General features: G+C 35.7%; 4 protein-coding genes across 4 annotated transcripts; 2 read left to right on the plus strand and 2 right to left on the minus strand.

The window, feature by feature from the left end:
• Positions 1-881: 881 nt before the first annotated feature.
• Positions 882-2,711, minus strand: LOC127251591 (F-box protein SKIP1-like). Its single transcript, XM_051275335.1, has 2 exons — positions 2,299-2,711; positions 882-1,696 (listed from the first exon to the last, which is right to left on the minus strand). Exons 1-2 carry the CDS (start codon positions 2,673-2,675, stop codon positions 1,132-1,134), a joined length of 942 nt encoding a protein of 313 aa, XP_051131292.1. The 5' UTR covers positions 2,676-2,711; the 3' UTR covers positions 882-1,131.
• A 3,047-nt stretch (positions 2,712-5,758) lies between these two features.
• On the plus strand, positions 5,759-8,823 carry LOC127251749 (uncharacterized). The gene is made up of 3 exons (XM_051275601.1): positions 5,759-5,974; positions 6,494-7,044; positions 7,815-8,823. Exons 1-3 carry the CDS (start codon positions 5,887-5,889, stop codon positions 8,610-8,612), a joined length of 1,437 nt encoding a protein of 478 aa, XP_051131558.1. The 5' UTR covers positions 5,759-5,886; the 3' UTR covers positions 8,613-8,823.
• A 28-nt stretch (positions 8,824-8,851) lies between these two features.
• On the minus strand, positions 8,852-11,832 carry LOC127251750 (uncharacterized). Its single transcript, XM_051275602.1, has 4 exons — positions 10,824-11,832; positions 10,154-10,224; positions 9,454-9,973; positions 8,852-9,376 (listed from the first exon to the last, which is right to left on the minus strand). The coding sequence occupies exons 1-4, from the start codon at positions 10,953-10,955 to the stop codon at positions 9,179-9,181; spliced, it is 921 nt and encodes a 306-aa protein (XP_051131559.1). The 5' UTR covers positions 10,956-11,832; the 3' UTR covers positions 8,852-9,178.
• Positions 11,833-14,925: 3,093 nt separating this feature from the next.
• On the plus strand, positions 14,926-19,756 carry LOC127251344 (uncharacterized). The gene is made up of 10 exons (XM_051275005.1): positions 14,926-15,083; positions 16,288-17,273; positions 17,824-17,908; positions 18,061-18,156; positions 18,297-18,449; positions 18,534-18,641; positions 18,727-18,846; positions 18,978-19,103; positions 19,188-19,271; positions 19,466-19,756. Exons 2-10 carry the CDS (start codon positions 16,306-16,308, stop codon positions 19,589-19,591), a joined length of 1,866 nt encoding a protein of 621 aa, XP_051130962.1. The 5' UTR covers positions 14,926-15,083; positions 16,288-16,305; the 3' UTR covers positions 19,592-19,756.
• The last annotated feature ends 102 nt before the right edge of the window (positions 19,757-19,858 follow it).

Consider the following 19,858-nt stretch of genomic DNA (forward strand, 5'->3'; position numbering starts at 1 on the left):
CAAAATCCTAACGGGTGATCGTTGTGAGAGCATCAAGTTCAACCATCACACCAGCTGTAATGAAACCAAGATCACCAATTATAACAACTCATTAGTATTGGGACAACAAGCTGAGAGAAAACAGCAAAAGGTGATTATGATAAGCTTCCAGACCTCCATGAAGAGATTGATTAATGTCGAAATGAAGAAGAGAAGAATTCCTAGGATACCAAGAAGACATGATAATTCATCTTCATCGTCATCATCCGCAGTCCCAAAGGAAATCATGTCTTGTCTGCCTCCCGCAGGCTATGCTTCTGTGTTCATTTCCTTCGCTTTCTTCTTTTTCTAGACATGCTCCCAAGGCCGAGGGTCATGCTATTGACGATGTGTTTACTCCATAATGAGAAATACATGATGGGTGTGTTCGGTTGAGAGATTTGGACAAAATCTCACTATTCATCCAAAATTTCCCCCCCAAAAACATCAAATCAAACACCTATTTTTTATTTTTTATATTATACTAAAAATCAATTTTACATTCAAAACATCACATCATCACCTATTTATATCACATCATATAATTATTCAAATTCAAAATTTTTACTATTCAAATCCCAATTTAAAATCCAAACCCCCAAACAAACAAACCCGATATAGATATAATGGGTTTGGTATATGTTTTTTCTCTCAACTGTATGTATGTATATACTCGAAAATCTTCATCAAATAGTATGATTGTGATGTATATAGGTGTTTTGTGTGATATTTTGAAAAAATTAATAAGACTACTTCCGGTAAGCAGGCATGTTGGGACTGGACAAGTACTGTTGAACAAAATCGAATTAAAGCGAGCTTTCAGCCAACGAGAAGAATTCAGCTCAAATCCTCAAATACAAACATTAAATAGGAAATATCTGTCAATCAAATCGAATTATTATATTACTATACATATGAGTTACAGCATGCATAACCTGAACATCCAACTCTAATAAGGTTCTTCACTAAAAGAACTACAAATATGTATGTAAAGTGATGCAGCAATATGGCAGCAATATATCACAGCAGTAGTAAATTTGAACTTAAACTTACGCGGTATCTTGGCATTGAAACAATTATGATACATATGTCTTGGAATTGAGTGGTGCCGTATCAGATTCTGAATACATCTGTTTGGAACCGCTGGTCGTACAATTGCCAATGCCCGTATCTTTCAGTATGATAAACAGACCTCGGGATGTAGAAGTTGGGTTTCTTGAAAGTTAGCAAGTTATTCAGATTCAATGCTGCGTTGGCAATATCGCGACTGGTCACATTCGCACATCCTGATAAATCCAAATACTCCAATTTCGGGCACCCTTCAGAGATCATAATAAGGCCTTTTGCAGTTAACTTGGAGAATTGGAGTTCAAGATGGAGAAGACCGGGCATGAATTTTGAGATGGCGGCAGCTTCTGAATCTCCATCCTGAGGACACGCATTCAGATATTCTGATGGAACAATTCCGACATGTTGGGAAGGACTCAGGAAGTTGCGCTTCAGCGTAGAAATGTTAGGACAATTAGTTCCTAAGGTCGCCAAAGATTTGTGGGATATTTCATAGCAGGAGCTGAGATCAAGCTCCTTAATCTTTGGGCATCCAGATGCTATTGCAGCCATGGTTGCATCAGTTACATGGGGACAATGCCTGATCGAAAGAGCTTGAAGATTTGGGGCACTGTAAGTGTGTACAAACAAGTCAAGCCCTGTTATTACATTTCTTAGAAACGATGAGCAAACAGAGTGAAGAATATGAATGCAGTTTTAGGAGAATGATAAGAAGTTTACAAAAGTTAGAACAAAAGAGCAGATTATAGTCATAATCATTAACAGCAAACATGCTTGCAAGAAATTTATGGCAAAACATTTCAATGATATTAGAGGATCATTATTAATAGAAGCAACATTCGATGAGAAGGTAGAAATCCCTTTAAATCAATGGTTTCAGAACCAAATCTAAATCAACAAAACAAGAAAAGGTTGTATTCTATGAAAGAAAATGGAGATTTGATCATCCTCTTTTAAAACGTATCTAGAATTTGTTAATTTGCAGAAAATAGTGTCGATTATCAAGTCGCAAGGTATCCAGCTCGGGATAAAAGAAGACTACCTATTGAATTGAAACTTAGATGAGAATAGCTATTGAATAATCACATAATTCAACCCTAGACAAGGAAAATCCCAATTGTACGTAGCCAAAAAAGAAAATCAAAATGAAACCGTATTAAATCAATCAGAAGATAGATCTGAAAAGTATCAAATTGAGGTGTAAAAATATACCTCTGAGCAACCAACGACAGCGATCGATCCGAGCAGTGCCTGACGCGGATTTCCGTGAGGGAGCCGGCACTCCAGGCGACGACGGATGCGACCATACTATCGATCCTGCGCTCGAATTCTGGAGTCCAGAAGCGAGGCATGTCCGACGCGGACTGGAAGTGAGATTCGAGATCAAGCACCGAATTGAGGCAGGGATCCTTGCAGGCGTGGTGCCATGACTTACATACAAACATGACGCATCGCCATCGATCCTCCAAAGGAAGGCGGGAGAGGATATTGATGAGGCACTCATGAGTCAATTCCGCCCAGTCTGCGCCGGAGGCGGCGATGGTGAATCGCTCCATGTCGGTGACCCCGTCGGCTTCTTTATCATCCATTTCTTGGAGAAATGCTGGTTCTTTGTTGTGTCTTTGCCCATTTATTTATATATACATTATCTCCCTTTTATTAAATAAAATACTTCTTCACAAATATTCATTTTTTTTTATTTTAGTCCCTCCAAAGCAAAAATATATATATATTTTTTAAGTAATTATACAGACAATTTACAATATATTACACAAATTCCATTACATTTATATAAGCAAATGAATATTTTTTTATGGGACGGAGGGAGTATTCCATTCATCTTCTGCCACCCTAACTTAAATATAGTGCTGTTAACGATCCGAGTTGAGTCGAGCCGAGCCAAGTTTTAAGTGTTTGTTAATGTTCGCGAACAAGGCTCGTGTTCATTCGTTAAACTTTCGAGCTTGTTCGTAGTGTTCGAGCTCGTTAAGAATTTTTGTTGTATGACTTCGTATTCGTGTTCGGCTCGTTTAGATTCGATTAAGCTCGTTCGAGTTCATTCGAATTCGTTTGTCTTATTTTTTTAAATTTATATATAAATTATAAATAAAATTTAAAATTATTTATTTATATATTTTAAATTAATATTTTATTTATTTATAAATTATAATTTTATATGTATATATAATATTTATAATAAATATATTATTTAAAAGAATGTTCGCGAACAAAATTCGGGTTCGTTCGTTAACCAAACGAGCCTATTTATGTTGATCGGCTCGGCTTGTTAACGTTCGCGAACGAGCTTTAACTGAGCCGAATCGAGCCGAGTTCACGAACGGAATTATTAATATTCAAATATCAACATGAAAAAAAAATGAGACCTTTAGAGCCGACCTCCGTCCGGCTCTAAAGTCATATTTACTTTTTGTATGTTGTTCTTTGAATATTAATTATTATATCAAAACGTAATACAAATTAAAGGAAAATAGCAAAAATACTTTTCTCAGTGTCTTATAATACTATTACAATGATATTTGTGAAAAAAATTATACAAATATAAAGACATTTTTAATGTTAAGCAAAATGATGCAAAAAATAAATGAAATCTTTAGAGTGGACGAGGAGTGTATTATTTTATTATTTCACATGTCTACAGTCAGCACCATTATTATTTTGAACCAACGTCCAAAGAAACTCGATTGCTATGTCATGGGGATCGATGTTTTTCTCAACAAATATGTTACAAAAAAATTATACCAACGCATTGGAAGAGATATCATATTATCATATCGTATATACTACTACTACTAATAATAATAGTATTAATCGACATCATCGACAACAATCCGATCCAATCCATCGAAAATTATCAAAAGTTAAAAAAAAAAAAAACAAATAATTAAGCATTCATTGGCGTCATATAGTCGGCGTCATCTTCGTCGAGGCGGCCACCTTCGACAAGTATGGCGTAGACGGCGTAGACGATCCCGGGAACATACCCTAACAACGTTAGCACCACGCAGATGAAGAACTCACACTGCATGCATGCATCCATCATATATGTAACGTATATATATAATTATTCCTAATTCATTCATTTTAATCAATTAATATTAATAAGACACACAATTACATATATATATATATATAAAGAAATTAATTTACGTACGCTGCAGCAACCATTTCTGAAGAACACTCCCAAAGGGGGAAGCAGAATTGCAAGAAGAATCTCCAAGAACAGCTCGCACCTCGTCGCCATTAATCAAATCAAATCAAATCAAAATAATAAATTAAATAAATCGATCAATTGATTGAGTGACTGAATCTGTCCGTTGGGGTTTAATTAATTTGTTCTTATTATTTCTTGGGATTGGGAGTGTCTAACTTTTCTATAGGCGAATGAATGAATCATAAAACACCTCACAAAAATGGCAGCCCTTCATTCTAGGATCTATCAATCTTGAAATCAATTATTCTATATATATATATATATATATATATATATGAATCCAACATTAGCCTTAAGGTTGTTAGAAAACATTATAAAGTTTGCCTTTTTCTAATATTGAATAAAAATATATACATATTTTTTAAATTAATATTTTATAAGATTATCATTCTTTAAAATTATGGATTATTTGATTCGACTAAAAATCTATTTGGTTAGACAAAAGAGATCAAAAAAATAAATATTTTATTAATAACATTGTAAAATTAAAATGACGATTGAAAATATTTTTAAAAGTTTAATTATAATTAATAAGGAGAACACGATAATATAATATGATAGTAGTATTGTAATAAATAAATATTGAATTGATTTTAACAAAATTAGTACTTCATCCGTCTGTCTCTAAGATGCCATATTGATTGTATTTAATATTAAAAATATCTTTATATTAAAATATTTTTTAAATTTTTTTAATTTGTAATACGTTTTAATATAATAACTAATATTCATAACAAATAAAAAAAAATCTCTTAAAATCGGACGTAAATAATAATAAATTAAATTTAATAATAATAATAATAATAATAAAGTAAATTTGACACGAAGTAGTACTACATTATGTTTGCTAATAATGAATATATTTATTATTTGTACAACTATTAAAAAATGATGCTAATATTTTACATATATTATTAGATAATATTATTTAATAAAATAATACTCCATTCATCCCCCGTCTAAAGACAAAATACTCTTTTGTCCCACATAATTTATTTTTATTTTTATTTTTTTCACATTATTATAATTTTAATTCTTTTTACGAGTTAAAAATAATATTTCCTCTTTGTTCTTCCTGTCACTTTTTTTAAAAATCATTATACATATTAATTTTATTTTAATTTTTTTAATTTTAATAAAATTAATTAGTTATTTTAATATTAATTTATAATTATTTATATTATAAAATAATTATTTTTATTAATACACTTATTCTAAATTGATGTAATTTACATAATCCAATAGAGAGAGTAAAAAAAAAAGAAAAATCTGATTCGGCGTACGAACGGAATATATTTTAAGAGTAGCAATTTCCTTAAAACTTACCCAACCCAACCCAAGTTTAAAATTACGAGCCATAGCGGCGCGTGGGCCATGGCGCGTGCACTTACTCTATATGTACCGGTGTACGGCAGTTCTCTCCACATTAATATCTTGATTTCTTTCTCGTCTCTGCACAGACACTCTCCACAATCGATATCGAACCCTACGCTCTGTTTTTTCCTTTCTTTAAAAACGCACAATGATCCTCTTCCTCTGCAATGACATAGCGTTGGTTTGATACAACAATGGGATCGCAGAATCAAGAAACTCAACAACAACAGGCTCCAGCACTCATTCCTCACCCACCCCATCACAGCCCGCAACTCCATCAAAGTTCGCACGACTTCCTTTACCTTTTGTTTCGTTTTGTTTGTTTGGTTGGTTGTTTGGTTGTTTTTCTTATCGGTTTAATCTTCTACTTCTCTCGCCCTCGTTTGCGATGTTTTGTTTTGAATGTGTTCTGTGGCACTCGGGTTGATGAACGATGAAATAGCTGTTTTTTGTTTGGGAAATTAATCTGCATATTAATTTAAGTTCTTCTTTGTATATCAATCTGTGTGTATATATATTTGAGTTGTGGATAAAAAGCTTCGAAAATTATGGCTTATCAACCGACCATGGAGTGTTATTTTTAAATTGTTATTTTCCCTCTAATTTCTCATGTTTCTCGTCAGATTTTAATGTTTTTTGAAGTAAGGCTATGAAAACGATGAGGAAAACATGAACATCTATTCCTTTTTCATCGTCATCAGTACCTTGTTACCTTTTTAAATTTTATTTAGTGTAGTTTGATTTTGTGTCTCTTTGTTAACACGAATTGTTTTGGATACTGTTGGTTTTGGATTGTTACAGTCGGCTTGATGGGATCAGAGTTAGGAAGGAACCATAGCATACCTTTCCAAGATAATCATCAGCCATCTCACCTTCAACTTCACCCTCACCCTCAACTACATCCACAAACTTCTCCTTATGCTCAATCTTTAGAATTTCAACAAGCTGTCAGGAGAGAGATGGAAATGTCAAGGATTAGAGATGATATGATCATTGCTGGGATTGTGAGGAGAAGGATTGAATCTGAATTGCGGTGGGATCTGACAATGCCTAGAGAATTGACACTAAGGCCAGGCATTACTGGACTTTCATTTAGCTCCCCAGACATTACAGGACTTTCATTTAGCTCTCAATCTATGGGGTTTGATGCTCCTGCTAGGTTTCCCAGTATGGGGTTAATGGCTGAGGCCAAGTTATTTGACGAGAGAAATATCTTGCCGAACTTTGACAGGGAGAAGGAGAGTGTTAGCGGCGAGAGTCCGCCCTTTCAGAGAATAACTACCAACCTCAACGTTTCCGAGGCTATTACTGTCTCAGAAGGGGCCAAAGAGAAAGAAAAAATTATATTGCAGGTCAATCTTGTTCTCTCTTTATTGTGTATTGTAACCTTAGTGTTTATTTTACATGCTCTAGGTGTTTATTTCATGCTCTAGGTTATATAAGAAAGATCATGCTCTTGTTAGTCACCTTCAACTCTATGTTCTTATTCCCCTTTAAATCCATTATATGCCTTTTCTCCTAAACCAATAATGGGATCTAGAAAGTCAAGATTATTCTCTTAAAATATTATCATTGTCATTGATTCAAGAATTTCTATTTGTCCATGCCTTGTGTTTATAGTTGTAAAGGTACTGAATTTTAGGTGTTTTTTGTTATTACATTTTAAAATTTCAAATAATCTTGGAGCTTTTTAGCATTAAAATCATCTTCCCCTTTTTACTTTCTTTCCAATCTTCAACTTTCACTCCTAAGTCTCATATTGTTTTTATGTCTTCTATTGTATCACAGATGCAAATATCTTGTAGAAGCATACTGCAATGCAAAACATATTGCCTATATGCCATTGACTTGGTGGCATTTGTCTTTTTTTATTTTATAAAATATTTGTTAGGTGTTGTCTTTCATTTGTGGGCTAATTTCTCTTTTAATCTTTAAGATTTAGGAGAGAGATTTATAATATACACAGTTGCAGTATCCAATTCTCATTCTATCATTATTTTATTCTGAGGCAACTCTTTATAGTTATGATTTTTATACAATAAATAGGCATGAGAGTGTACTGATAGCTTTTTTGTTTGCTATATATACATGGTAACATATATATATGACTTCTGGTTGGCAGCCAAATCCTGAAAAAATATCTGGTCTGAAGAGAAAAGCTGCATCATCTACTGATGCAGCTGATGCTACTGAAAATATCAGTAAGGCCATTTTAAAGAAGAAAGCTAAAGCAGAGTGGAGCTGTGCTATCTGCCAAGTTAGTGCCACTAGTGAGCGTGCTCTGAATGAACACTTGGAGGGGAAAAAGCATAAGGCAAAGGAGGCTAAATTGAAAGCAAAAGCAGCTAAAAATCAATTCAAGAAGTCCAAGGTTGAAGAAATTACCAGTCCTGGCACAATAGATGAACTGAAATCAAATTCTGAGCCCTTACCATCTCCAAAAGCTGAGGAGGCAAGCTCGAAAACAAATGACCAAGGAGTCTTCCAGCAAAATCATTCACCAGATAATTTAAGTGAAAGTCATCTTTCATCAGTGCAAACAGTGCCGAAGAGTAGTAATCCTATGAAGGACAAATATGAGTTTTGGTGTGCAATATGCCAAATTGGGACCCACTCCAAGAAAGTTATGGATGGTCACGAGGCTGGCAAGAAACATCTCGCCCAGTTGCGCAAGTTCAATAACAATGATGCAGTTGGTCCATCCTATCCAACCAAGATGATTATAAATCAGGAAGCTGTTGCTGAAAATGAGATGGTTTTAGATTCAGACAAAGTTGGCGAACTCTGGTCCAAGTCAGCCAAACGTGCGGGTAAAGAAGATGCATTCAACGCCGAAGCCACCAAGATTATGGTTATAAATGAGACCAAAGATCTTCCGGCGAGTGATGATACAACCAAGATTGCCGGCACTACGAACTAACTGTTTCTTTCAACAGGGTTACATGGCCTCTAGTAAATAGACAAAGGTAAATGCTTATTTTACTAGGAAATCTTATTCTTTTTCCTTCATTTAAACCCGGGAGGCAATTTAACTGTTGCTGATAGACATTGTTCCATTGGATATGTTAAACAGGTAGCAAACATTGCTATCTTGACAATTTAATGGTTGTGTAAACTAGTGGTAGATACTTTGCTATTATGTCTGTGACCCTTTGCACATACATAACCATTTTCATCCATTTAAGATCTTAGATTGTTCTACCAATTTATACACAGGCAGTAAACATGGCAGAATGAATACTCACCCCAATAGGGTAAAGTATAAGAAAATACATACTGTATTATCTAATCTAAGAATTTGAGTAATCCTAGACTGGACAGCTGTTTCAAGAACACCAAATCATCCATCATCTATGATCACCTAAATTGTTATCATCATGGAATTCACAAACTCGCATATCTTGAGAAAGTAATGTGGAAAGGCATTCAATCATCTGTTCCACTGCCTGCTATGCCTACGTCCTTATGGTCGATCTTTTCCCAGCTTCAAACTCGTAAAGCCACCGGGTCCTGCCAAGAGATCTTCCGTTTACTCCCCACACGAGCAGATCCTTCCCCGGGGTTTCGGCACATTGAAAACTTTAGATCGTTTTGCTGCTGCTCGTCATTGTTTATGTTTAAGCCTCTTGTTAGACTTTTCTTTGATTCCTCGAACATGTTGTTCTGGACATCCTCGTCCCCTGTCTGTACAGACAATGGGCATCTTAGCAAATATTTTCAATGCTGACAAAAAGCTATTCTTGGTAAACACAAGTACTCACCGAGATTTCATTCAAGTCAAATGTTGCTCGATGATTACGGATAGAAGCTGCTAGCCCACTCGGATTATTATACTGGCTCAAATCAAAATCACCAACCGAATAGCTTACGGCTGCGCCATTTCCAGCAAGTGCTAGTGATCTGTCCTTGTCTAGTATAGCCGGGTTAATGATTGGGACAAAAGCTTCGCTATTGATATGCATCTGTCCTCTGTGGCTGGAACCTGAAATCAAATCGAAGCCATATCCAACACTTTCTTTTCCATCAGACGATATTTGAGCCAAGACAGTCGCCGGGGATGGACTCAACATGGCAACTTGTTTACCAATAGGTTGCTTCTTCTTTGGCCGCGCATCTGGAAGTGGAGGTAATAACCTACGCCGTTTTGCCTCTTTCCCGCCAGAAATCAGTTCCTTCGTGTTCTTGAGTTGCTTAAGCGAAGTTGGCATCGATACCACACATTCTTGTGACAGATTCATATCTTTTGTTTTTACAAAGGATTTGTACTTCCTTCGTAGAAATCTGCAGATAATACCAGAGAAACAATAGTTACAGTACAATTACTACTATTAAACCATTTCAGATCCATTTAACTTGCACATCATTACTTGAAAATAATTTCAATGATAGAAACAAAAAGTTGAAAATACTTTGGAAATGTAGAAAATTACGGAAATTATAAGGTCGATGATCTATGCTTACCGAACTTCAGCATCGAGTATACGCCTCTTCTGCTTAGCTACCTCCAATTTACTTCTCATAGCATTAACTTCCTACAAGACAGTAGAATCCAAAATTATTTTCAAAGATATTAGTATGCATTTATTCAGCAATGAAGCAGTGTAATAATCTTAATATGAACACTTCTTGCACACAAACAATAGCAACATAAGATCAACTATGATAAATTGAAGCCCGTTATTTTTTCAACGACATTCAATAGTAAAGAACATCCAATCAAATATTCTCAAAAAGATTAGGGATTACTTGGCTTCGTAATAAAGGGAACTGATAGATTACCCATGAAAAATGAAGCCATAGAAACATAATAAGCCACAAAGGCAGATAAGATCTAATAACATGAAATCAACGTAAGAGCAGAGCTGAAATGGATTAATTATGATAAAATTATGCACTCACAGAATACTTGACCAAAAGACCAAAATTGGGCGAAATTTTCAAGAAAATTTATGAAAACATCATCTAGTCAATAAATCAACCAATAGCTAAAATCAGAACAGATCACAAAAACTAATGGACACCAGCCAAAAGCACTTGATAATATATCCAAAGCCAAGAGTCTGAAAAGATCAAATGCCTGCAACAAACAGATCAACCCCATCCCATCCGAGCAAATTAAAAAAGAAAGAACCTTTTGCAGTTCTTCGTAGTCCTGCACAAGGGTCTCGCGCTTATGTCTCGCCCCGGCTTCTTCATACCCAACACCCCCATAAGGAAACTGCGATTTCAAGACCACCCCTTTACTCGTCTTCTTCCTCGTCATCAGATCACAGACAAAACGCTTCTCTGGATAAAAGAAGGGAATGGATCTTGAAGGGGATCAAGAAAATTGTGTGAGAGAAATGGTTTGGCTAGGTGTGGAGGAAAAAATGGAATAGGGATTTGGTGATTAAAGACTAATGTGAATGGAGGCGGACAAGCAATAAGGAAAGGGCGCAGGCGCATACGTAGAGTAAGAAAGGAGATAGATAGGACAAATAGAGAGGAGAGGAGAGATAGATGGATAGATGAGGGTGGGAGAGGTGGGAAGGTTCTTCCTTTGCTTTCGTTCCTGTTTCTTGTGTGGAAAAAAGAATAAAAATCTGACCAAGGCAAGGCCGAAAAAGCCCACATAATTCGGGCACAGATAAAAACATATTGTTGGGAAAGACAGCAAGGTTGATGATGAAGATGGGGATTTGCAGAAGGGCATTTGTGGCAACCAATTTCTGCCCTTTCCGTGTCTTTGGTGTCTGAGTGTAAATTGATTGGGTAATGGGGCAATTTGGATGACACTCAATTCCATCCATCTATCCATCCCTCCCTCCTCACAGCTCTTCCTTTCTCGCCTTTGTGTTCTTTGGGTTTGTTTTTCTTCGACATAAATTTTGGTCCAGCTGGGCCATTGCAGAGACAGGTGGGTGGCCTTTCCCATTTCAGGGTTTTAGGGTTGAGATTGATGATGCTGAAAAGGCAAGAGAGAGAGGGGGAGGAGAGAGAAAGGAAGGTGTTTCCTGACGTGCCTTGCAGCTGTTGGCAATGTTAAATGTTAATAATAATACAGTCTTCATAGTTTTCTTGATGACCGCTTCGATGGCGATGCCTCTCCTCCTCCTTCCCTACAATCAAGCGGTGGCCCCTGTACGCGAAATTACTCTTCTACCCCTCTCCTCCTTCCTATGGGAATCTTTTCTGAACCAGTCAAGATCCACCCGTTTTTGCCTGCCATGCTATTCCCCACAGCTTTCAGATTTGCAGGCAGTTTTCATTCACGTCCCTTCCAAGGATATTTTCGTAATTACCCATCACCACTTCCCTGCTCCCAGACACAAATAGGTACTTCCGCCATTAATACCATCACTATGCAATCCCACAAAGTTACAGCACACAGACTGGAGATTCCACCCCGCCCGCCCTAGGGTTTGGTAGATCTATCGTTCACGTGAATCTGAACCACTCTCTTCTTCAAACCTACCTAAGAATATATCAACATGTGAGTTAAAGAGGACTGATTTCTGACCCACCCCCTTCAAGTTTCTTCTAATCTTGATTGATAAATTATGAATATTTAGTTAGTTTCGAACTGTTAATAGTGGATTTGTGATTCTTGAGCAATTCTTTGGCCCTTTTTGGTCTCACTTCGTTGCGTGGCCATTTTGAAGAGAAACATTGGAAGGTAGGAATTTAAAAAAGTAGTCTTTATTGGGATCCTTACAGATGCAGAAACTGCACATGGTGTAATAAACACGACTACTGCCTTTATCCTAAAACATAAATAAGCCATGAAACCTCTCTGCCATTTGCCTAGTTTATACTATTCAAAGCTAGATTGTCTTTACTCAATAGCTGCTTGAGTTTGGGACCGAAATGAAAGGGTTTTCTTCTCCACTGAAACCACTTTCAACAACTATTATGTAACCATGGGACAAAAAAGATGACAAAAGGGTTGTCGGATGGGATTGAATAAAAGAACCTTTCATCCATGCTTTGTCCTCGTATGTGTTTTTGATTTGGTACATTTTGTCATCAATTATTGGCCTGAGCAGACTTTGCTCTCATTTGAATGTGTTTTTTACAATATCACAAGATTCACAACAATTTCTCTTACAGAAATAGATGATTACCACTTACCAGTCTTTTAAGCAAATTTTAACAGTATTATTGATTTGTGGGTTGGTAGCAATGGAAAGGGAGGATAAAAATATTGTTATTGTATAATACTAGAATTTTTGCTTAGATCCCCCTTTGATCCCATGCTTGAATTAAAGGTCAGCCATAGCACAGCAGAAACGTGGCAAGCAAAGCATGATGGAATTTGTAAAAAATGATTTCATGCTTCAACAAACCTCGTAAAAATATCTGTGTTTTGAATCGGTTTATCTATCTCCCGACATTAAATTAAACCATAGAACATGATAAGAGAGCGGAACACAAACTATGAGAACTCACTGTATATTGCACACACTAACAAACATATCAGCACCGTTTCTTGGATCCATATTATATAGAATTATATACATTGATGGCTATTCACCTGATCCCATTAATGAATTGTTCATGTTTAAAAGATGTAAATATATATAGATCATTGACAAAATTGATATTATGATTTGAAATGTTGATTGAATTCTTGGAAAGGGTTTTAAGTTGTACATGACATTTCTTCTCTAGATGTAAATGTAAGATACAAAAGTGTATCCAAAAAATTATTAACATTAGGAATTGATCATTTCAATCTCTTATGAAAGCATTTGATGGATTCTACTTTTTAGCAATCAAATCTTTATTCATAAGAATCCTTATTACATCATCACATTTTATATGAAAAAAATTTTCTCATCACCATTCATCATTTTCCATAGCCCCCGGTATCACACCATTGATGGGGATATCACGACCTCCACGGCCACCACCACCGCCAGGAATAGGAGGTGGATAATCGCATCGTCTTGCACAAATACAAACCCAATGTTTGCATGTACCCCCGAGTTTATAGCCCCCGTCTATGCAAGCACCATTGCAACGCATTTTTTGCTTCTTAGTACTGTATAAACCACGGAAACGCCGGCTTCTTGTTGAAGCACTTTTTCGCTTCCGATCGAATCATCAATTCACCTGCACTCGTGTTTCAAAATTCAAAAATCAATAAAAACACCACTTTGATATTTCTGCTTGTGCATAAATTAATCGATTCACAAGGAAAAGTAAAAAACCGAAATATTCGATCTACTATTGATGAAATGCATTTTTTTACTTAAAAAAGGAACTTGTTTGCGCTCAAAAATTACACAATTTGGATATAAAGCTTACTAGTAAATACTAGGATGATCATCAAAACTATTATCCAATTAGACTTGTCCATTTTCAAAATGATGTTAAAAATTGGTGCATTGAAGATGATATATACAAATAATGGAAGCCTTTCTTTTATTCAATGAGATTAGGTTGTGATTTTGTCAAAAGAATGAAGGTAGATTAAATGGAAAATCAGAATATATATATATATATATATTTGAATGCATATCATCTTTAACTAGTGTGTTTCTCTTATCTTCTAATTTTTATCGAATCTCTTCTGATTTGTTTCTTCTTTCTTTCATTATATAAGGAAATAAAAATTAGTAACGAAGGTTTGAAGCATATAGGTTGCAAGCAACTTCATCCCAAAAAAGTGGCGTATATGGAGTGCATTGATTATGGCTTTATACTACCGGTGGTTGGAAGTTTAATTTTATTGTTCTAAATAAGATGTTGCTTAATGTTTGTATTATAAAATTTCTTTTTTTTTTTACCTTCACATACCTTTTAGGATCATAAGCTAAGCTTTGGATTACTTGAGTAAGAATTATTGTCCGCTACAAGATTGACGGTAGTGTAATGATGGATTTGTGAGCGTATTGAATAGAAATATAGAAATAAATCAAGTTTGAACATTCACTTTATTATTTGTCTTTTTTTTTTTAAATTTAAAAATATAATAATACTTTAAAAATTTATAATTTATAATTTTTTTTTAGTTAAACTATTTAATCATTTTAATCTTGATCTATAATTATATTTATTAATGTAGTTTTAAATTACACAAATATATATTACATTAACATTTATGTTAAATTAAATAAGTTATTTTTACACGAATGAAATTGTAATAGAACTATAGAAGTAAAACAGCAGATGCACAGAGTCCAATTGGTGCTGTCCGGAGTGGACGCGCTTGGACCGCACACCAAGTTCGGCCGACCGGCAAATCCTAGTCAGATTCCAATATCGATTTCTCTCCCCCCGCCCCCACCCTCTCTCTATATATATATCAAACGCCTAGTTCGATCTTTCTTAATTTTCCCTTTTTCGCGTTTTTGACTCTGAAGGGGTTTCTTGAAATTCGCCTCATTACAGGGGTGGAATAATTCAGGTAATGAATTTGCTCTATCTAGATTAGCAAGATTTCTTATTTGGGATCTGTGGTTTCTACTTTTCTTTTCTTTGATATATTGCGACCTGGGTTTCTTTCTGTCCCCGTAATCGATATCGATCTCGATCTGTTTGGGATTTAGGGATTTATATGTGACCTATGCTGAATTATGCGTTTTCCCTTTATATTTGCTATTGATGTTGTAAATTAATCGATTAGGGTTTACAGATCTTGTTGAATCTTCGGTGATTTCAGAAGAAAAAATGTAATTTAAGGTCATCGATCAAGTTCTGGTTTCATGTGCCCGAGATCGCCCTTGATAATTTCGCCCTCGCCCTTTTGATGCATCTGATGATCAAGGGATTTATATATTTGAATTTGAACTAGGCTAAGTTATGTATGCAACCAAGCATGAAAATTTTAGGGACTTGTCAAAGCGAATTTTGCTTGCAGAGGAGAGATCTTAATGAATGTATTCGGAAGAATATATGCTGGTTGTTTGGTATTGATTCGGGTCCATGTTCAACATGCTATAACTACATGGTTTCTAGGAATTTTCGGTCGGGGTATGAAAAATCTCTCTGATGTAATAACTTAAACAAAAATAATTGATGGTTGGTTAGGTGCATTTATTGAATCAGTTCATTCACCTCCTGTTGTCTGGTAGTTTGGTGTTTCTGTAATTTTGGAATGCATGGTGCAAGTTATAGTAAATTTTGATCTGAGTATTCAGTTCCATTGCCAAAGCTTCTATGTGGAGGCGGTAAATCTTCTATTTTTACAGACATTTGAATGATTTAATATAAATGCTTAGGGAAAATTTTATCTTTCTGCAGTTGTGACTATTTAACTAAATGAATTAACAAATGATCGGTTACTTTTTAAAATAGGGACGTTCTCCTCATGATCTAAGCACTCTGGTGTTTGTGAAATTGTGGAAATATCCAGAAATTTATATTGAATTCGTGATATGAGTTAGCCTTTTTCTTGCTGTAGCTTCTTATGCGTTTTACTGTCTCTTTTCACACAAACAATTGGATTTTTAATCATTATTGATTGATATCTTTTCCTATAACTCTTGTTATGTTATTGCCATCGAAGTATATGGCTAACCGGAACCATCATATTAGAAGTTCCCAAAAACCATTCAGAAGTTTTTTTTTTTTTTTTACAGTATGTCTGTTTTGACAATCTCCATTCACAGGATTTTCATCCTCTGAATATGTTGGAGCAATTACTGATATTTACAAGAGGAGGTTTAATCCTCTGGACTTGCAAGGAGCTCGGAAATGCTCTTAGAGGTTCACCCATTGATACTCTTATCAGGTCCTGCCTTTTGGAGGAAAGGTCAGGCGATGCTTCATATAACTATGATGCTCCGGGTGCTTCATACACTCTCAAGTGGACATTTCACAATGAACTTGGGCTTGTCTTTGTTGCTGTGTATCAGCGAATTCTCCATCTGTTGTATGTGGATGATTTACTTTCTATGGTTAAGCAAGAGTTCTCCAGCATTTATGATCCCAAAAGAACTGCATACAACGACTTTGATGACATATTTCAACAGCTTAAGAAAGAGGCCGAGGCTCGTGCTGAGGAAATGAAGAAATCGAAACAGATCAGCAAGCCTTTGAATAATAGTAACCTTGGTAGGAAGCAAGGACAGGTGCAGAACAGCAGTGCGGATGGAGGGAATAAAAAAAAGAGTGGAGGAAAATCTGGAAATGACAGTGGAGATGATGGGAATCTCAAAGGATACCCTAAAAAAAATGAAAACAATAATTATGGTAAGAGTGAGGAAGTTCCCTCGAAGATAGATCATAACAATAAAGAGAATGGAACCTCCAATGCTAACGCTTTTGATGTAAATAAGCTGAAGCTTAGGTCCAAAGGTGGAAAAAAAACTGCACCTGTTGCTAACAAGGTTCCCAAAGAGGAACCGAAGAAAAAGGTAACTAAAAAGAACCGTGTTTGGGATGATTCACCAAAGGAGGCAAAGTTGGATTTTACTGATTCTGTGAGTGAGAATGGGGAAGAAAACATATCAGTTGTTGCAGCAGATCAAGGGGAGAGTATGATGGACAAAGAGGAGATAATCAGTAGTGATAGTGAATCTGAAGAAGATGAATCGGGTAAGGACAATAAGGCTGATACAAAGAAGAAAGGCTGGTTCTCATCTATGTTCCAGAGGTATATTTTTCTTTCCTTTTTTATGCACAAACAGAAGCTATTTTCCTACTTCCCATGAGTTATCCATGCCGATTGTAGATACCTAAGAACTATCTGATTTTCTTGATTTATCATACTCACCATTTAGTTTTCTTGATCTTCTTTGTTCCAACTGAAGAAACAGTTTCCCTCTTGCAAACTTGTAATAATTTCACATGGGTCGTTCGTTTCAAATTCCTTTTATGCAGAATTTATGATAAAAAACTGTGTATTTACGGCCATAATAACTTTTTGTGCAACTGCATGTTGGCAGGATCAGAATCATTTTATTAAGACGTTGAAGGAATCTGTCATACAGATATATATATATATATAAAAATATACATGTATGTCAATATATCAGTGTTTGCTGATTTATTTTGTGAGTTCTTATAATTTTTTCTTCTTTGTTGTGGTGTTTTTCTTGATTCTTGTCACTGTAACATTAATTACCAATTGGTTGGAACTTGTTACCATGCCAATGTAATAGTGAACACGGAAATCCTTTCTAACCTGGTTATTATTGGTTCAGCATCGCCGGGAAAGCGAATTTGGAGAAATCTGACCTAGAACCAGCACTCAAAGCTCTAAAGGACAGGCTTATGACTAAGAATGTGGTATGTTACTTTCTTGCAAATTAGTGTATTCTCTTAGCTTTTGAACAATTTTATTGTCCCATATGGAGTTTAATAGCATATTTATGGCTATATCTAAGTTCTACTATGTTTGTTCTCTGTGATCTCTCACTTTGCAATGATTTTCTGAACAGGCAGAGGAGATAGCTGAGAAACTTTGTGAATCGGTAGCTGTGAGTCTCGAGGGAAAAAGGCTGGCCTCTTTTACAAGAATTTCTTCAACAGTTCAGGTGAGCAAGCATAGCTGACCTTCATTAACCTAAGCGCATAGAGAAATTGGGAATTTTGTTTATCATACATACATATATATATATTCCCTTCTTTTCTTTTGCTTATTTGGTGCTTAAATCGACCATTTTAATTCTTCTAGGCTGCCATGGAAGATGCCCTTGTTCGCATATTAACTCCTAGACGCTCCATTGACATTCTGAGGGATGTTCATGCTGCGAAGGAGCAAGGCAAACCTTATGTTGTGGTCTTTGTTGGAGTTAATGGAGTTGGGAAATCGACCAATCTTGCTAAAGTCAGTATTGATTAGAATCGTTATAGAAACATTATGTAGAAAGTGAAAGATGTTCTTACAATTTTCTGCTGTTTTGTTCTGTAGGTTGCTTACTGGCTTCTGCAGCATGATGTCAAAGTCATGATGGCTGCTTGTGATACATTCAGATCGGGTGCTGTTGAGCAGCTGCGTACTCATGCACGTAGGCTCCAGGTAGACCTTTCTATCTAACTTGTAATTTGGTTATGATCGACCAAGCTGAGGTTGCAATTACTTACATGTTCAATTATGCAATCAGATCCCGATATTTGAGAAAGGCTATGAGAAAGATCCTGCCATTGTGGCAAAAGAAGCTATTCAGGAGGCTAGTCGAAATGGTTCTGATGTTGTTCTAGTTGATACAGCTGGAAGAATGCAGGTATACACACACACATGTATATATATATATATAATGTTTACACCTATGTGAACATCAAACTGTCAGCTGATAATCTCCAAGATATTATGAAATTATGGTTTAATTGATATTTGTCAATTTTCACTTTTCAGGATAATGAACCTTTAATGCGAGCTCTGTCAAAACTTATCTATGTCAACAATCCCGACCTTGTTTTGTTTGTTGGCGAGGCGCTTGTGGGGAATGATGCTGTCGATCAATTGTCAAAGTTCAACCAGGTCTGTTAAATTTCTTTACCTTCATAACTTCAGATAATACTTTAATTCTTTGTAGCATTTATTTACCTTCTTCAATATTTGCAGAAATTGGGCGATCTCTCACCCTCTCCCAATCCGCGATTGATTGACGGGATCCTTCTGACTAAGTTTGACACCATTGATGACAAGGTAGGTATCCATATTGAGATCTAATTTCCACTTTGTCATGCTCCATTAGCATTTGAGAGAAATCAACATGAAAAAAATATTTCCATCTCAAATATAACTTAAACTACAACTCAAGATCGAAGATCAATGCTTTGATAGGTAAGATTCAAAACCCTTCCATTCAAATTTGCTATCACGATACTTTGTTGGCTCAGGTTGGGGCTGCACTATCCATGGTCTACATTTCTGGGGCGCCCGTGATGTTTGTTGGATGCGGGCAGTCATACACCGACTTGAAGAAGCTAAATGTCAAGTCCATTGTCAAGACTCTACTCAAATGAGCTAAACCTGGTCTACAATGTCTGTCTTTTATGTGAAGTGAACTTGTTTGCTGTTCGTATCTGAAACTATCTTTGGGACATGTGTTCTTGTGTGCTACTGCTGCACTTTCTTCCTGTCTGTGATCTCACACTACTTTGCCAATAAATGTGGATTGTTCCCAACCAGTTATCTCTCATGTCCATCTTTTTCTGTCTTCCAAAATATGAGGTTTTTTCAGCAGATTATGTATATATATATATATATATATATGTATTTGGTTAGAGAGA

Source organism: Andrographis paniculata, unplaced genomic scaffold (assembly GCF_009805555.1).
Source record: "Andrographis paniculata isolate CXL003 unplaced genomic scaffold, ASM980555v1 Contig45END, whole genome shotgun sequence".
NCBI lineage: Eukaryota > Viridiplantae > Streptophyta > Magnoliopsida > Lamiales > Acanthaceae > Andrographis > Andrographis paniculata.